The sequence below is a fragment of the Bidens hawaiensis genome, unplaced genomic scaffold, assembly GCF_021521415.1.
Source record: "Bidens hawaiensis isolate Kalapana, Puna unplaced genomic scaffold, B.hawaiensis_p1.1 tig00042237_1, whole genome shotgun sequence".
NCBI classification, from domain to species: Eukaryota; Viridiplantae; Streptophyta; class Magnoliopsida; order Asterales; family Asteraceae; genus Bidens; species Bidens hawaiensis.
Window position 1 is genome coordinate 52,189 of NW_027497465.1, and position 18,968 is coordinate 71,156.

Consider the following 18,968-nt stretch of genomic DNA (forward strand, 5'->3'; position numbering starts at 1 on the left):
AAAACGTCGGTAGTAGCCGGCCAGTCCTAAGAATTGCCGCACCTCAGTCGGAGTCTTAGGTGCTTCCCAGTTTTTGATGGCCTCTACCTTACCGGGATCGACATGTATACCATTCTCGTTATCACATGTCCTAAAAAGTGAACATCGCGAAGCCAAAACTCACATTTCGAGAGTTTAGCATACAGTTGTTCCTTCTTCAATAATTCCAGAATTACCCTTAAGTGTTCTTCATGGTCAGCTTCGTTCTTGGAGTAGACGAGAATATCATCAATGAAAACAATCACAAACTTGTCGAGGTACGCCTTGCATAATCGATTCATGAGATCCATAAATACGGCTGGTGCGTTGGTTAATCCAAAAGGCATAACCGAAAACTCGTAGTGACCATACCATGTTCTGAAAGCCGTCTTTGAGATATCTTCTTCGCGCACTCTTAGTTGGTGGTAACCGGATCGCAGATCGATCTTCGAGTAATAACTCGATCCTTGAAGCTGGTCAAACAGATCATCAATTCGGGGTAAAGGATAACGGTTCTTGACCGTCACCTTGTTCAACTCTCGGTAGTCGATACACATGCGGAAAGTCCCGTCCTTCTTTCGGACAAATAAGACAGGGGCTCCCCATGGCGATGAGCTAGGTCGGATAAAACCCTTATCCAACAAATCTTGCAACTGAGTGGACAACTCCTGAAGCTCCGCCGGTGCGAGCCGATACGGGGCTCGTGCTATGGGTGCTGCACTGGGTGTCAACTCGATTTGGAATTCTACTTGTCGTATAGGAGGGAGTCCAGGCAAATCATCCGGGAAAACTTCCGGAAAATCTCGCACAACTGGTATATCTTCAATTCGCTTCTCCTCCGCGGGTTTCTCAACAATCTGCGCCAAAACTGCCGGATGACCCTTTCGTAGGTACTTCTGCGCCTTCATGAGGGTACTGACGCTGGTGGTCATGCCGCTTCTCTCACCTCGGACCGAAATGATCTCGCCGGAAGGGGTAGTAATGTGAACTATCTTGTCGTGACATATAATCTCCGCTCGGTTCTCGGACAACCAGTCCATGCCGACCACGACATCGAAACTACTAAGCGTAAAAGGAATAAGGTCGATATCAAAGACATGACCTGACAGTTTTAACTTACATCCCGCAAGTACATGAGTCGTTACTATAGTCTTACCGTCAGCTAATTCAACAGGCAACTTAGCATCTAACGGAGTTGGAGTTAAGTCTAAGAGTTGGCTAAAGGCTTTCAATACAAAACTCCTATCAGCTCCAGTGTCAAACAATACAGAAGCAAAACAATCGTTCACAGGGAACTTACCAGTCACCACGTGCGGATCATTGCAGGCTTGACCCGACCCAATCACAAAAGCTCTTCCCTTGCCATTGTTTCCACCACTACTGCCACTTCCATTACCTCCATTGTTGTCGTTCTGTTTCAGCTTGGGACAATCTTTCCTGAAATGACATTCCTGCCCACATTCGAAACATCCCTTCGTCGTCATAGGTGGCTTAGGAGCACCCTTTGCCGCAAGGTCTCCTCTCATTCTTTCGCCTGGTGACCCATCTTTCCGCATCTCTGACACTTGACACGGTCACACGGGCCAACATGATGATAGTTGCACCTATTGCACTTCAGATATTTCCCAGCATATCCGATCGAACCCTGCCCGCTACCGTTGTTATTGTTGTTGTGATTCTGATTGTTAAAGCTTCGAGTGAATTCGGGCTTACGGTAGTGTTGCTGCGGTGGGAGGTTCGAGGATGAGGATCTGGTGTTGTCAAACTTTCTCTTTCCGCTGCTCGGGTTGCTGTTGCTGTTGTTGTCATTACTCGAGTTGTCACGGGCTTTAGCGGTTGAACCCCTAGGTGGTAACGCACCTTGGGTCACAGCTTGATTCGTCAGTTTGTGAGCTAAACGGATCGCTTGTTGAATCGTGGCTGGTCTGGAAGACGTCACCATACCCTGAATCTGCGGTGCTAACCCATTGATATACATCTCAATCCTCTTACTCGGCGGATCCACCATTCGCGGACACATCACAGCCAACTCGTGAGAACGGGTAGTGTAGGCTTCGATTTCTGAGCCCACCATCTTCAACGACCAAAATTCTGACTCTAACTTCGAAATCTCCTCTCTCGGACAGTACACCTCTCGCATCATGTTCTTGAACTCCTCCCAGTTCATAGCGTTAGCCAGTTCCAATCCAAGGATCTGCACATTCGAATTCCACCAAGTGAGGGCAGAATCCTTAAGTGTTCCAGCAGCGAATTTGACCCTACTGGCAGGGGGACAATTACACATCTCAAATGCCGACTTGGCCTTCTCAGCCCAACGCAGGATGCCTATAGCTCCCTCGGTGCCCTTAAACGTACTGGGCTTGCAGTCAAGGTAGTTCTTGAAAGTACACGATCCAGTTGGACCTCCAGCTTGATTCTGAACATGTGCGGCTAGAGCGGCCGCCGCATGGTCGTTCAGCAGGGTTTGGAGTTCAGCTGCAGTCAAGTTGATGTTACCACGTCCGTGTCCAGCGTTTCTTCCAGCCATTTCCTAGAATCACAGTAATAAATGTTAAACATGAATTTTTCTTTCATATACAACACACCATACATGTAATAAAAAGATAGGTAAGAAAGAAATAAGAAACAACATCACATCACAACCATATATTAATCTAATTAATAATTCATGATTAAAACCATTGTATTCGCTAAAAGTATTTCCAATCAATCTTTAAAATCATAGAAAATAATAGTTCGGATGGAGACAACCCCTCCATCTAGGTGTTATCATCACTAGATGTCATCATCTGAGGACACCTCTGAGTGTGCCTCCTCCTCAGCCGGTTCTTCCTCCGGTTCCTCCTCGGGATTTTCCTCGGGATCCTCCTCAGGCTCTTCTTCGGGATCTTCTTCGGGTTCCTCTTCAGGCTCTGCCTCAGGCTCGGCCTCAGGCTCTGCCTCAGGTTCGGCTGCGTTCTGAGCAAGTTGCATTTGTAAGACATCGCAACGCTCTAAAGCTATCTCGGTTCGGGTCCTTGCTACTTGGAGTTGCTCTTGCATATCTATCATCTCGGCTTGCATCTTTCTCATAATTTTCATATGTTGATCACTAGCCTCTTGCATTTCCTTCATTGCCGCTGCCATGCGGGCAATCTCCTCCTTAGTCTCGGTTCCGTCTTTTAACAGTCCGGAAACGTTCGCTCTCGTATAGCGCATGTAACCCACGTCACGTTCCAAGCAAGAAACGACAGCTGTGAGAACTCGCTCTACAGGTTCGGTTATGGGTGGTAGGGTGTTGGGATAAGCAGGGTGGTTCGGGTGAGGTAACGGGGGAACTTGCTCGCGATAGACCATACGTCTGATCATGTTAGGGTACCAATCCCAGCTAACTTCGTTTTCGTACATGCCTCCGGATAAGCGATACCTCTTCGGTGCGGGAGCTTCGAGTTCCGGGACTACTCGGGGTGGCGATGCGGTAGGTAACTGCGGTTCCTTCTCGTGAGCATGAGTCATCGGATCAGATGATGATGAGGGTGGCGTCGACATTCCTACAGGCAAGCCGTGTATGCGCGCGCGTATGAGTGAAAGAGGTAAAGAGATAAGATAACAAAGACTACACAAATCTATGCAGTGCGTATCATTATAACTAATGGGACGTCGCGGTTATAGTCTAGTATGCATGCAGCTTCTAGTTCGCTATAACCAATGGCTCTGATACCAATTCTGTCACACCCTCAAAATCCACTAACGGAGTTTTACCGTCATAGGGTGTGAACTAACAGGATCGGAATCATTAGTTATAATCAAACTATAAAACAAAGTTTCAAAACCATGAAAGCGTTTACGAGTAGTTAAATGCGGAAGCGTAAAACCTTAGAAAAACAATGTTACGTCACGCAGGACGGCTTAAAAACCCAATGATCATAGTTAAAAATAAGTTTGCATAATTAAAAATGTTTCAAGCAATGCATGTTCCTAAACCGCGCGCCCGCCTTGGCTACCTGAGAATAACATACTAAAAGTGTCAACACAAGGTTGGTGAGTTCACAAGTTTATATAAAAATAAATGTTTAGCGTTTGCGTTCAGCGTTTTGCGTTAAGCGTTTTGCGTTACAGCGTTTTGCGTAACAGCCTTTTGCGTTACCAGATAGTGTTATGTCAATTATATATCTATAGGTAGCTAGCCTATAAAACAAGTATCACTAAGTGTTCGACACCGAAGCTGACTGTTTATCATTTGCCTTGCCACCAGGTCATCCAGACCATGGTATGTGTTTAGCCAAGATTACACCCACTCGACCTCCAGTCGAGTTTAGCGTTGGGTGGGGTTTGTCAAACCCAGTAGTACTACTCAACAGTGACTCGCTATTATCTAAATATTAACCGGTTCGATGTTATGAAGGACTTTAGTTTACGCGTTTGCCACTTAGTCTTTACAAGTGATATATAATCTATATTAACAAAATCTTAAATGCGTTTCGGAGTATGTTATCTCCCCCAAGTGAAAAGCGTTTAAAAAGTTTAAAAGGGGAAAGTGAAACTCACTGTTTGCGAAGAAATTCCCAAATTAAATCACCAAGATGCGCGTCACAGAAAAACTCTCTCTAGCGTTCTAAAACAACAAAGAGATTTTTCTAAGTGTCGGAATATTATCGAGTCTCTAGACCCAGCACATAATACCTATGCACATAACATGTTCCGTGTTTCGTTTGTGAATCGTGTGTGACTTTAACAAGTGTATTTGTGATACAATACATGTGTAAACAATTATTTACGTGTCATGTATTCATAAAATTCATCACTAGCAATTACTCCCCGTAAGGGCAATTTGGTCAACACATAACAATTAACTAGCCATTATTCCCCGTGAGGGCAATTTGGTCAAATCATGACAATCAATTAGCAATTATTCCCTGCAAGGGCAATTTGGTCAAAACATAACAATTATATAGCAAGTATCATGTTTCATGCAATTTCACAAAACTCAGCAGCTAGTTCCACCGAGACAGAAATCCTACTTGAAAGATTGTACTATTCCACCGATCATAGCATCTCAATTAATTTACCAAAAATCATCACAAAAGAATATATGTCTTAGGTTTCCAGAACATATTTTATTATATTTTTATTCCACATAGGTTTCTCACAATCATCAAATCATTACAGCAAACTCATAACAGTCAAATTCATGCGCAACAGAATGTTATTTGCAATTCCCGTTAAACGAAAAATCCAATAAATGCAAGACCGCTTGGGTTAGGTTCCTAACTCAATAAGTCAACTTCCAGAAGTGGAACCAACCCAATTGGTCTCATAGTTCATGAGATATAACATATACAAAACAACCTAACAGCAGGTCTAACAGCTCAGCTTTGCACAACGTTCTTGTAAAATCATAAAAGTTAACTTTTCCACATCCAAAAATTACAAGTTTATATTCTTTCGAAACTAGACTCAACCTAGTTTACTGTTGTATCAATAATCTCAACCAATTTTCAAATTTACACTTCGTTACAGTCAATTAAACATCAATAACACAATCTGTCCAGAAACTGTTTGCATCCAAACTCAACATATTAACTATCTATGGACCATCATGCATTCATATAACACTCTAGACTCCATAAACACAATCCATGCACATCAATTACACATTACATACATGATTAGGGTTTTTGTTTGAACTCAAATCAAAGACACAAGCAATTAACATGTAACAACATCCAATCTAGTTATCAAATCATCATCCAATTAACAACAATCATATTAACTACCTATACTCATGAAATCGGCCAATCTAGGGTTTTCAATTAACCCATTAAACATCAAAATCAAGTATAAAGGATGCATATGATAGTCGATTATACCCTCCTAGCACCTTAATCTTCAATCAAGAGCTTGAGATTGAGTGTATGTATGTGTGTGTATGTCGACGGCAGCCAAGGAGAGCCAAGGGGGTTCCGATCGGGATTTAGGGATAAAGAAAAATAATAGTTAGGGTTTATTATAACATAGTATTTATAATAATCTATGTTACACTTTGGCCCCTCCACTTCTAAGTATTACTTAACTAGCTTAAACTAACTTGTTTACATCTTGAGTTAACGTTTATAACCATGTCATCACGTAACACATAAGTCTAACACATAATTATCACATAATTTCTGTTTTGACGTTTTTCGTTTATTCATCAATCGTTTGCGTCAACTCGTTTGCGTTTCGGTGCAAATCCCGAAAGACTACACATTTAGTAAGTGTTAAGCGTCATTTAAACCCTAGTTTAAATGTAATGAAGTGTGCGTTATAGATTCAATGATCTTAAGTTTGAATTGACGGAGTTGAGTTAACGGAGTTAACCTGAAATTGACGATTGTCACAACAGCTTCGTTCCAGAATTGAACAGGTAGCTTTGAATCAGCCAGCATTGTACGTGCAGCTTCAATCAGTGTACGGTTCTTTCGTTCAGACACCCCATTCTGTTGAGGAACATAAGATGCACTGAATTCCCGATGAATTCCTTTCTGTATATAGAAGAAATCCAATACATTATTCCTGAACTCAGTTCCATTGTCACTACGAATTCGTCTCAATTTCAGTTTGTAAAGTGATTTGATCTTTGTAATAAGGTTCTGAATTAGCACAGGAGTTTGATCTGTCGATCCCATAAATAATACCCACAAGTAACGAGAGAAATCATCTGTCACAACTAAACAATACAAATCTCCAGCAATGCTAGCACGGTTCACTGGACCAAAGAGATCCATATGAAGTCGTTCCAGAGGAGTAACGATATCGTTTAGTGATTTAGTCGGGTGAGATTTCTTCTTTTGTTTCCCTTTCTTGCATGCGACGCAATGATCATTAAATTTAAAGTTCTTGAGGGACACTCCATTCACTAAATCATTTGTCATCAAAAAGTTCATTTTTCTTAAGTGAATATGTCCCATGCGTCTATGCCAAAGAATAGAATCTTTCTCCGTTACTTTAGACACGAAGCAAGTAGATGAAGGCGAAAATTTGACATCGTAACTCATGTCAAGTACATAAATATCATTTGATCGAGGTGATCGCATGACAACTATGTCTTTTGGAATTGTGTATCCCGGTTGAAGAATAACACATTCCTTGTCGGTGAATATGGTGGTGAACTTCTTATCGCAAATCTGTGAAACACTCAATAGATTGTGATCCACCTTTTCAAACGTTATTCTACCGTTTGAAACTTCCCCTTCTTTTTTAATCATTCCTCCTTGATTACCAGCAAACGCCACATAGCCCCCTTGAATATCTTTAATGTTGTTCAGAAGGTCTTAGTTGCCGGTTATATGCCGAGAACATCTGCTATCCAATATCCATTTTTGACTTGATACTGACCTAGATGTACCCTGCACAAACAAGTAAAATGATTAGTCCAAAAAGGCAGCCCAAGCCTCAGTCTTGGGCTCTCCCTTTGAAACTTTTGGAGAAGTTAATAATTTAACACACGTATTCGGTACTTGAGAATAAGTGGCAGTTTTCTTCATAAGATAACCATCACGGATTCATTCCGAATCTGTGTTTAAACAGATGGGTTGAGCACGATCAACACATGTGTTTAATACTTTAAGAGTATCAACCCGAATTACTTTCCTCGGATTGATGTTTGAATACATTATCATAGAATCATCAACTTGATTTTCCTTTGTATTTGAAAAAAATTTAGTCTTGCAAGTTGAATAATCTTTGATATTGTTGATCTTTGCTTTGCATCGTCTTGAAACATGACCCGGTTCACCACACTTGAAACACAGTCGAGAGTCATTTAAATTTTGTTGTGATGATGTACCAGTTGTTTGTGATATCAAAGTTTTAAGATCAACAGATTTAGGTATTCCACAAGTGGCCTTCTTTGATGACTCATGTTTTAAACCCTTCTTTGTTTTGTAAAATTCAAGATTTGTCAAATTTGATGAATTTTCCAAACCTGACGATTTTATGAATTTTATAGGTTTGAAAACATTTGTTTTTTGTTTTTGAACATTACTAGTTTTTGATTGAAAGAATTTCTTCTCAAGTTCAGTCATTTCAGTAGTTTGATCTTGAAATACACTTTCAATCAATTCTGGTTTAAGAAGATTCAATGGAACTCATTTGTCTGAAAACATTCTTGAGAGACCTTTTAATTTAAATACTTTTCCAGTTGAAGTTTTCAATGGAGGATTAATGAATCGCATTAATTCCTCATCAGACACTGAAAGCTTGTCTGTGGAAGTTACATTAACATGTTCCTTTGGAATTACTTTAGGAATATCCTTAGGAACACATGAATTGTTTGAAGAAACACTTGAGGATTTTACACCATAAACAGCTTTTTCAAAATCTTCTGGTTCACACAGAATGTGATTGTCAATTGGAATGTCCTTATTTTTAACAATCACATATGTTTCAGTCAGCTCTTCAATTGAACCGTCCATTTCATTTTTGGTAAACACCCTTTTGCTTTCAATATTAACTGGTTCACGAGTCGGTTTAAATGAATCAACATTTTCAGGTTTATCAGTAGACATATTTAAAGAATTTTCTGCCTTAGCAATGCTACTGTAATCCTGATTAAATGGAGGAGGAATTTCGACGTATCCCAAACTTGCTTTTCCGTTCTTTTTATGTGAATGATTAACCTCTATTATTTCATTCAACAAGAAAGAAGAATCTCTGAATTGACTAAGTTTATGATTTAATTCCATTTTTTCTTGTTCGAGATTGGAAATGCAAGTTCGAAGACGAAGAATCTCCTTTAAATGTTGATCCACTTCAATAATTTTACAATGGACCTTAGCTTTAAGATCATGATTACTATCTGATAATTTCTGAATTTTTAGATCAGCTTGCTCAAGCAATTTTGTCTTTTGCTTATAGCATTCCTTGATAGTAAAGTAATCATTAGTAAATGTATTGTTTTGAATTAATGCTGTTTCAAGTTTGGCTTTTAACACAACACACTTAGAACAATCCATCATTATTGATGCAGGATTATTTACATTAATTTGAGGTGTAGGACATACCTCATCTACCTTAGCCATGCAGACATAAGATTCAGTTTTCTCAGGAGTTGATTCTGGTTGAGATGACAAAGATTGATCACTGTCAGTTTCCGAGTCAGATGATACACTACTCTCCAATACATTTTCGCTACTGGCATCCTCAAAATTCTCCACAGGCTCAACGATAGCAACGTATGCCTGGTTTCCCAATAAGCGCTGAGACCAATCAACTCCATCATTTACCAATAAAGCTTGAGTAACAGGAGATTTGTCTTGATTACCAGAGCCAGCAGTGTTACTTTTATCTCCTCCAGATGAAGACTTTGTAGAAGCACGGTCAGAATTGCGTGATCCAGAATAATCTTTCTTCGGCTTGTCACACTCTTTGGCAAAGTGGCCAAATTCACTGCAATTATAACACTTGACTTTTAACTTATCAAACCCAACCCTTTTGTTCAACGTGAGAAGATCTTTTCCCGTTCGTTGCATGAATCTTTTAACCTTTCAAACAATCATGGCCATGTTCCACTTCAAATCCATAAGCTCAAGATTTTCTGGGTCGATTTGATCATAGTCCTCATCTGTGAGATCGCTCGTAGCAATTTTACTTCCCACCAGTTGTTCATATGAAGTCATGAATGCACATACAAAAGCGAACTGTTGTTCAGCTTCTTGTAAATTGACCTTAGGTAAGGTTGAAGTATGAGCATTTGAGTTGCCAGTTGCACCACTCACCAGGAAACATACATTATGAGGACTGTTTACGTTAGGATCCTCTTGGGATTGAGCAAAGAATGCATTAATAGGCACTGAGCTTGTCGCATTATTTGCTGGTAATGCACAATAAAGTAACGGGTTTTGAGTTGATGACTGCTGATGTTGATTTTCTTTCAAAGTAGATTGACATTTAAGATCGAATTCCCTTTCTTCGATCTTATTAATGAATTGTACAGCAGTCAGTTCAGGTTTCTGAAAGAATCCGTTCTCTTTAAGCACAAACAGGAACGTCGAATAGTCTGTAGGTAAAGCATTCTTCAAAGTATTAATCTTGTCCTGTTCTGTTGGCTCAAGATCAACAGAAGACATTTCAACAATCAAGTGGCTGAAATGGTTGATCATTTCTTCTACAGTTTCATTTTTCATCAGAATAAAGTTTTTGAATTGGAATTTCACTAAAGTCTTCTTGCTTTCGAGAGTATTGCCCAAACTTCTGGTTTTCAAGGTGGTAAACAGTGAAGCACAGACTTTGATCATACTATATTGATGAAAAATATGTTCCGGTAAAGCCATAGTGAGTGTAGAATATGCTTTCGTCTCACTTTCAAAGTCCTTCAACTCATGTGTCTCATACTCTTTAAACGGTTTCGGAGTCCAACTCGTGTTGTCATTACCGATCAGTGGTGCAGCATAAACATCATCAAGAAAACGAACATTGCTAGGATGCACAGATCCCAGATGTGCATGGAATCTTGGTTCCCAAAGGGCAAAGTCCGATAGTTTCAACAGCTTGGGACATTTATTATGACTGCCTATCTCGTTATCCATCGTCAGCATTTGTTGCAATAAGACATTCTGTGATGCTAACGCATAATAAGATGAATTCTGAGCAGCCATCATAAACCAACTGATAAACTTCAGGGATTAACAAAGTTTACTGTTCACACAAATGAACCAGTAACGAATGAACAAGTAACGAATGGGTTTTTAATGAATCTCTTCACATTCGTTAACAGATTAACGAATGAGCTAATAACGAATAGGTTTTAACGAATGGAATATTCGTTAAAACTGAGATACTTTAACGAATGGGATATTCGTTAAAAGTTGATTACTTTAGCAAATGTCTAAGATATTCGTTAACGAATGAAAGTTAACAAATATGGCTTAACGAATCAGGCTTTAACGAAGAAGGTTGAACGAATAAGGTTTGATCTTAGCGAATGAGTGTAACGAATCAGTCTACATCCTAACAAATAAGACTTCATCTTAACGAATCAGTCTTCAACGATTCAAACTTCCAATTTCAACTTCAAACTCGTCCGAATCTTACTGAAACTACTTAAAACTTATACCAAAACAATCCAACACCAAATCCGAACCTATCTAGCCATTTCCGAAGTCACAAACATTCTTCAATCAAGTTCAATTTAACTAATAACCAGTCTCTGGTTTTGAACTTCAATTAAATCACAAAATCAATCAATTCATGTTCAAAATTGATCAATTGATTACAGTTATAACTCGATTATGTATCGAAGATCAGATCCAAGTCTCTGATACCACTTGAAAGAGCTTGGTTAGGATCTAGAACTTATGATTACGACGATACATGATGTTTAGGTATACGATTAAGGTCGATATACGTTATGATTGATACGAATGATGTGAGAGAATGAATTGGCAGAGTAACGAGAGAGAATTGATAAACAAACTTGAAAAACTTGGAAAAACTTACATTAATGAATAAGTTACAGCATATAAATAGGGGATGACCACATTCGTTAATATAACAGTTAACGAATGTGTCATTCGTTACATTAACCACACGAATGAACTCTTCATTCGTTAATACATTTAACATATAACGAGTAGCCCTCATTCGTTATCTCATTCGTTAATCTAGGTTAACGAATGAGCTTACAGATTAGACGAATGTGTTACATTCATTACAGGGTAACGAATGTAACTTACATTAGAGCGAATGGCCCATTTAGCCATATTTACATTAAGATCCCTATACTTTAAACTAATTACATTAATTCCCTGATAAAGACTGAGACGTACAAAATGTGTATCAACAAAATCACATCCTACTAGGATTGCGGCAATGCAAACTATGTATGTGTGCATTGTGAAGCTATGGTCTGGTATGCCGAATGAACTACTAAAACTTTATATCCAAGCACTCCAAGGTTTTCCTTATGTTGTGGTGACGGAAAGGTTAGTTTACCACTCCTTCGACATCCTCCCCAGCCTTTACGTCGCCTTCTTGATTATAATGGTGAACCACGATCCAAGGTTTTTAGACAAAATATCAAGGTTTTAAATGCGATGTTTGCGTTTACCTCCACTGGTGGGAAAATTTGTAGAGATTTCAGTGATGGCGGTGGGCCATATACATTTTGTTTGAACGGACATAACCATCACCGAATTGGATCTTTGTTACCTACACATCCAGATGGTCGTCCTAGATTCGCTCAATTGTACATATATGACACGCAAAATGAGGTTGACAATCGTTTTTATGCTTTACGAAATTGTGTTTCGCCTACTGCTGATGAAGTTATACTTCGTTCATTAGTGAGCGACTTGATGGTGATGCTTGATGAGAATAATGCATTAGTGCAGGCGTTTAGGATGGCAAGGGAAAGGTTTAATGAGACATCAGTCCAACCTCTTACACTTCGTTTGATCGGCACATGAAGCAGAGAACAAAGACAATATTCTTTGCCCACTACTTGCGAAGTGGCTGCCTTAATCCTAGGTGATGGAAATCCCACAGACTCACGTGATGTACTTATTGAAGAGCGTGGCAGTGGTCATGTAAAGCGTATATCTGAAATGCACCCGAGTTTTATGCCATTGCAATACCCATTGCTCCTTCCTTATGGAGAAGATGGGTTCCATTTAAATATCCCTCTATTTAATACATCAGCTACAAGTAAGCGAAAAAATGTTACTTTAAGAGAATACTACTCTTACCGTTTACAAATCAGGAGTACCGAAGGCAGGACCTTGCATAAAGGTGGGCGTTTGTGGCAGATATACATAGTTGATGCCTATACTTCCGTTCTTGAGCATGATTTAGACTGGTATAAGAGAAACCAGAAAACTATACGTTCAGACTTCTATAATGGTATATGTGACCGTGTTGCTGATGGAGAAACAACTGGTAGATTATTCTACCAGCAACATTTGTCGGGGGGGCAAGAGATATGATCCAACAGTACCAGGACGCAATGGCAGTGTGTCGCTGGGCTAGGGCTCCGGATCTATTTATTACCATGACGTGTAACCCAAATTGGCCTGAAATTCAACGGCACATTCATTCAACGACTCCAGGCATGACGACATCCGATCGACCTGACATTGTGTCCTGTGTGTTTAAGATAAAACTTGATGAACTTATGACGGACATAAGGAAAAGGAACCTTTTTGGTCGACCAAAAGCAGGTTATTTTCTAGCACCTGAATCATATATAAACATCAAATTAAGTTAAACTTCCTTGCCTAAATGTAAGAATGCGTTGTGGCTTTTTTTTTTTTTTTTTTTGTAGTTATGTAAACTATAGAGTTTCAGAAATGAGGACTTCCGTATTGTCACATTCTGCTTTTTCTACATCCCGATGATAAGATTAGTACAGTGGATAGGATTGATAAATATATATCAGCTGAGCTTCCCTTAGAATTGGATGATCCAGTAGCTTTTGCTGTCGTTGCTGCACAAATGATGCATGGACCATGTGTTCTGCTTAATCCAAAAAGTTCTTGTATGCATGATGGTTAATAGAGATGGCCAAAAAAACCGGTTAGGGAACCGGTTTACCGGTTTAAACCGGAAACCGGTTTTTACGAAAACCGGTTTTTTAAAAACCGGTTTGACCGGTTTACAAACCGCCGGTTCGTCTTTCGGTTACAAGTTCTAGATCCAAAACCGGTTAACGAACCGGTTAATGGAAAAACCGGTTTTTTATAAACCGGTTAACCGGTTTATAAAAAAACCGGTTTTTGACCGTTGTGGAAAAACCGGTTAACCGGTTTCTCCATAACCGGTTAACCGGTTAAAAACCGGTTTTTGAACGTTGTATAACGGCTATATGCCCGTTTTTTTTGTTTTTGGACCGTTTTTTTTTTTTTTACCATTTTACCCCCACAAACATCTATATATAGTTTAGGTTGGGTATTGGTTAGATCACACTCGATTATACAACTCCAAACGCTCTAAACGTTTATTTCATACGCGATTATTTTGTTATCTCACGCTCAATTATACCACATTACCACTCCATACGCTCTTATTTCGTAGTCGTTTATTTCATACTCGAGTATACCACTCTTATTTTGTAGTCGATTATCATGGCCTCCCAAAGTGCTGCTTCATCCGTCAACATGGGTGCCTCGAACACGGGAGAAACGGTCGTTCGGGTCATCCCCACGAAACGAAACCATGATGTTTGGCAACATTTCGACCTATGCGAAATGTCTAACGGTAGCCAAAAAGCTCGATGCAAACATTGTTTGAAGTTTTATGGCAAAGATGCAAACTCCACTTTAAAAGCGCATGTTCAAAGGCCCTTTTGCAAGGCCTTGAAGGACGAATCGGGAAGTAGTTCGCAGCCGGAGATGACGAATCAAGGAGCGGTGTTTACGTACGACGTTGAAGCGGTACGTCAACAGTTTTCAAACTTTGTGATTCAACAAACACTTCCTTTCAACCACTTCGACAACCCTCAATTCACGGAGATGATGCAAAACTATGTTCAACCACGCTACCAACACGTAAGTCGTTCGACCCTTAGAAGAGATTGTCTTAAAGCATGGAAAAACGCTAAATCCGAACTAATTTCATACTTTTCAAACTTACAAACTGGTGTAAACTTAACAACGGATGTGTGGTCGGTACCTCATGGTTCGCCCGACTCATACATTTGTGTGACGGCTCATTGGGTTGACCCCGAGTCGTGGCAAATGATGAAACGAACCGTTGCGTTTCAATTGTTTGATTACCTGCACACGGGTAGAAATATTTTTCAAATCTTGGATAAAGTCATTCGACAATACAAGATTGAACATAAAATCTTTTCAATTTCGTTTGATAACGCGTCCAACAATACGGCCGCGGTTGGCCATTTAAAATTAAAGTATAAACCTATTTGTGATGGAGCGTTTTTTCATAGCCGATGCATTGCACATATTATCAACTTGGCCGTGCAAGATGGGTTAAACGTGATCGAAACGCAAAGAAACAATTTTAAAAGAATGTTACGAGATGTTTTTAGCAACAATAAAACATTTTCAAGATACAAAAAATTTTGTGTAGAAGCTAATTGTCAATGGTTGAGGCCAAATTGGGATTGTCCAACAAGATGGAACTCGACTTGTAATATGTTTGAGAAAGCCATCCAACAAAAAGAATCATTAATTGCGTTTCATCAAATTTTGTCAAGTAGGGGTAAATGTGCACCGTACGATCCTAGAAACTTGTTATTGATTGAGATCGTTACGGAGGTCCTTCAAATTTTTAAATCTTGCACAACTAGTTTATCCGGGGTTTACTATCCAACAAGCCCCATTGCTTTACCAAAAATTGCTGTCATGTGCACAAAGTTGAGTGAACTTCATTGTAGGGGTGCACCTTATTTTGATATGGGTGTAAAAATGAAAGAAAAATTTAGAAAATATTTTCAAGAACTACCCGCTGTTTTAACATGTGCTGCTGCGTTAAACCCTTGCATCAATGTTGGTGGTGTTGAAGCTTTAATAGAAAAAATTTGTGATGAGCTAGGGTTAAACGACAATCAAAACCCCTATTATAGCCAAACTTTAAAGAATGCTTTCAACACCACTTTGTCAAACATGTATGATGTCTACCTTACAAAATACGGGTCGTCTTCCCAAATTCGTGACTCGTTAAGAGCTGTTGCCCAATCCCAATCCCAAACCGACCTTGAAATGGGGATGTACTACATGATTTGGGAAGACGCCGGTAAACGTCAAAAGGTAAACACCCCAAGCAGTGAACTTGGAAGGTATGGTGGTACCAACTTTGTGAAACACATGACTCCGGATGAATTTAGAAGTCTTGATTTGCTGGCTTGGTGGAGAGGTAAGGAGGATGAGTTTCCGATCCTCGCCGCCATGGCCAAAGATTTACTAACGGTCCAAGCTTCCACGGTAGCTTCGGAGTCTGCTTTTTCTGTTTCTGGCAGGGTTATATCGATTAGGAGGACTCGACTCACTGCACCAGCTATAGAGATGTCGATTTGCTACAAGGATTACTTGGACTCTTTAGATAAGGCACAACATCAACGCTCACTCGAGGGGGAAATGGAGTATGAAGCGGGCTTGTATGAAGACGAGGTCAATGAAGGACACACTCAACCAATGACCGATGAAGAAGCCGCGTACGACGATTACCTAAGAAATAGCTCGGGATCGGGTAGCGAAGAAAATTAGTTAAAGAAACAGCAAACATGGAGGCAAATCATGAGTAAGAAACAGCAAGTTGTTCATGTAATCGTGTCTAAGCATTCTTTTTCCTAATATGTGCTCTTATTTACTTGTTGATTTGGATTTTTCTAATTTAGTTAAAGAAACAGCAAACATGGAGGCAAATCATGAACAAACTGCGATTGGGAACAACAGGAGCATCTGCTAGTTCACGATTTAATGTTTGTATTTTTGAGTTAAATCATGAACAACAGTTCTTGGCAGAGATTTCTTCAGTGTTAATGATTTAATGTTTGTATTTTTGAGTTACGAATATGCGATAACGATTTAATGTTTGTATTTTTAATGTAAAAACTATAAATGAAAGTTATGTGTTTTTAATCTTTGGTTTGTTGAAAACACATTCACCAACACACACTCATACTCATCTTCCAAGCAAAGAACCCTAACAATGAAAGCAAAGAATGGCTTCGGTCAGTCCGTTTTGCCTTGTAGTTACCGTTTTGCCTTGTAGTTACCGGTTTGTTTATACTGTGAAAAAATAATGGTCTTCATTAAGTACAAAATATAAAAAACAAATATTCGTATTTGAAACCGCGAAATTTAAAAAAAAAAAAAAAAAAAACCGGTTAATAAAAAAAACCGGTTAATAAAAAAACCGGTTAATAAAAAAGCCGGTTTATTAACCGGTTCTAACCGGTTTCTAAACCGGTCCTAACCGGTTAGACCGGTTAGGGTTTTGACAGCAAAAAACCGGTTAATAACCGGTCCGGTTATTAACCGAACCGGTTTTTTTCCGGGCCAAAAAAAACCGGTCCGGTTATTAACCGAACCGGTTTTTTTCCGGGCCAAAAAAAACCGGTCCGGTTAATAACCGAACCGGTTTTTTTAAAAAAACCGGTTTGTGCACCTCTAATGGTTAATGTGTTAAAGGGTACCCAAAGAGTTACTGTGAGGAAACATTCATTATACATGATGGATGGCCCTGTTATAAAAGGACAAACAATTCAAGAGTGGTTAAAGTTGGAAATCAAGATATTAAGCTTGATAATAGGTTTGTGGTATCTTATAATCGTGAGTTATTGGTGTAATATGGATGCCACATTAACGTCGAATGGTGTAATCAAGGTATGTTAGTCAAGTACCTTTTTGGTTACATAAACAAAGGCCTAGATCGTGCAACTACTGTTTTAGAAAGTCCTCAAACTGGAACATCGTTTGCATCATTATTGCATAATGAAAATGAGATCGAGGAGTTCCTAAATTGTCGGTATATTTCTTCTTCAGAAGCATGTTGGAAGATCTTTGAATTTGATATGAGTTATCATTCCATTCCTGTTGAACGATTACCGTTTACTGAATGGATGCGTGCCAATCAAGAGTACACGGAAGGTCGTGTATTAACCTACACAGAATTTCCAACTAAATTCACTTGGCATGAAAGTGAAAAAACATGGAAGCTATGAAGTAGGGGGTTTAGTATTGATCAAATCTATTATGTGTGCCCTTCTATGGGTGAAAGGTATTACCTCCGTTTGTTATTAAATGTTGTACATGGACCCTTATGCTTTAAAGATATCCGTACCGTTGACGGTGTTGAGTATCCAAATTACATGTTGGCTTGCAAAGCGTTAGGGTTATTAGGAGATGATGTTGAGTGGGTTGCTTCAATACGTGAAGCTTCTCATTGGAAGTTGGGGAATAAACTTCGTGAATTGTTTGTGTCCATTCTATTGTTTTGTACTGTTAGTGATCAAAAGAAATTATTTTATGATTGCTTACCATACTTATCAGAGGATGTTCCTTACAATCAGCGTACACTACTGCAGAATGAAGATGTGGTATTCACGAATGAGGAAGTTCTCAACTACACTTTGGTTGAGATAGGTAAAATTTTGTTTGATTACAATAAATGTTTGTCTGACTTTTCTAATCTACCAAAAATTGATCATCGTTTCATTAATAGACGGCTTAATCGGTTGATTGCGGATGAGTGTACATACAACATGGAAGAGGAAAGAACCATTTTTGATAATCTACATCATGGATTGAATCCTCAACAAATGGAGGTATTTGATTATGTGCTTCATTCTGTTGATAGTGGGACGGGTGGTGTGGTTTTTGTTTTTGGTAGTGGAGGGACGGGAAAAACGTATTTGTGGAAGACGCTTATTTCCTGCATTCGTGCACGCGGTCAGATTGTGTTGTCTGTTGTGTCTTCTGGGATTGCTTCTCTTCTATTACCTGGTGGTCGTACCACACATTCGCTATTTAAAATTCCTTTTGATCTTGAAAAGGATTCCACCTGCTCGATAGACTTTGGGTCAGAACTTGTCGAGCTTATTAATGCGGCTGCACTTATCATATGGGACGAGGCACCATTGCAACACAGGTACGCATTTGAAGCTGTTGACCGCACTTTTCAAGACATTTATCGACATAACATATATGAGGCGAACCGTCAAGTTTTTTGAGGGAAGTGTGTAGTTCTTGGAGGTGAGTTCCGCCAGATTCTACCTGTAATCCAGCATGCTCCACGTAGTGAAATTGTTGCTTCAGTTGTAACTAAGTCGTCAACTATATGGGGCGCATGTAAGGTGTTTTCTTTAACAACTAATATGCGCCTGCATAGTCCATGTATTAGTGGTCAGGCTCTAATACAACAACAAAAATTCAATAAGTGGATTTTATATATGGGGGCTGGTCGTCTTCCTACCGTTTCATTAGATGACGAAGATGAGGCCACTTGGATCAGAATTCCTCGTGATATTTTACTCA

At 39.4% G+C, this 18,968-nt stretch overlaps 1 protein-coding gene across 1 annotated transcript; it reads left to right on the forward strand.

Moving 5' to 3' along the window:
• The first annotated feature begins 17,701 nt into the window (after positions 1 to 17,701).
• On the forward strand, positions 17,702 to 18,664 carry LOC143593449 (uncharacterized). The gene has a single exon (XM_077073077.1). The coding sequence runs from the start codon at positions 17,702 to 17,704 to the stop codon at positions 18,662 to 18,664; it is 963 nt and encodes a 320-aa protein (XP_076929192.1).
• The last annotated feature ends 304 nt before the right edge of the window (positions 18,665 to 18,968 follow it).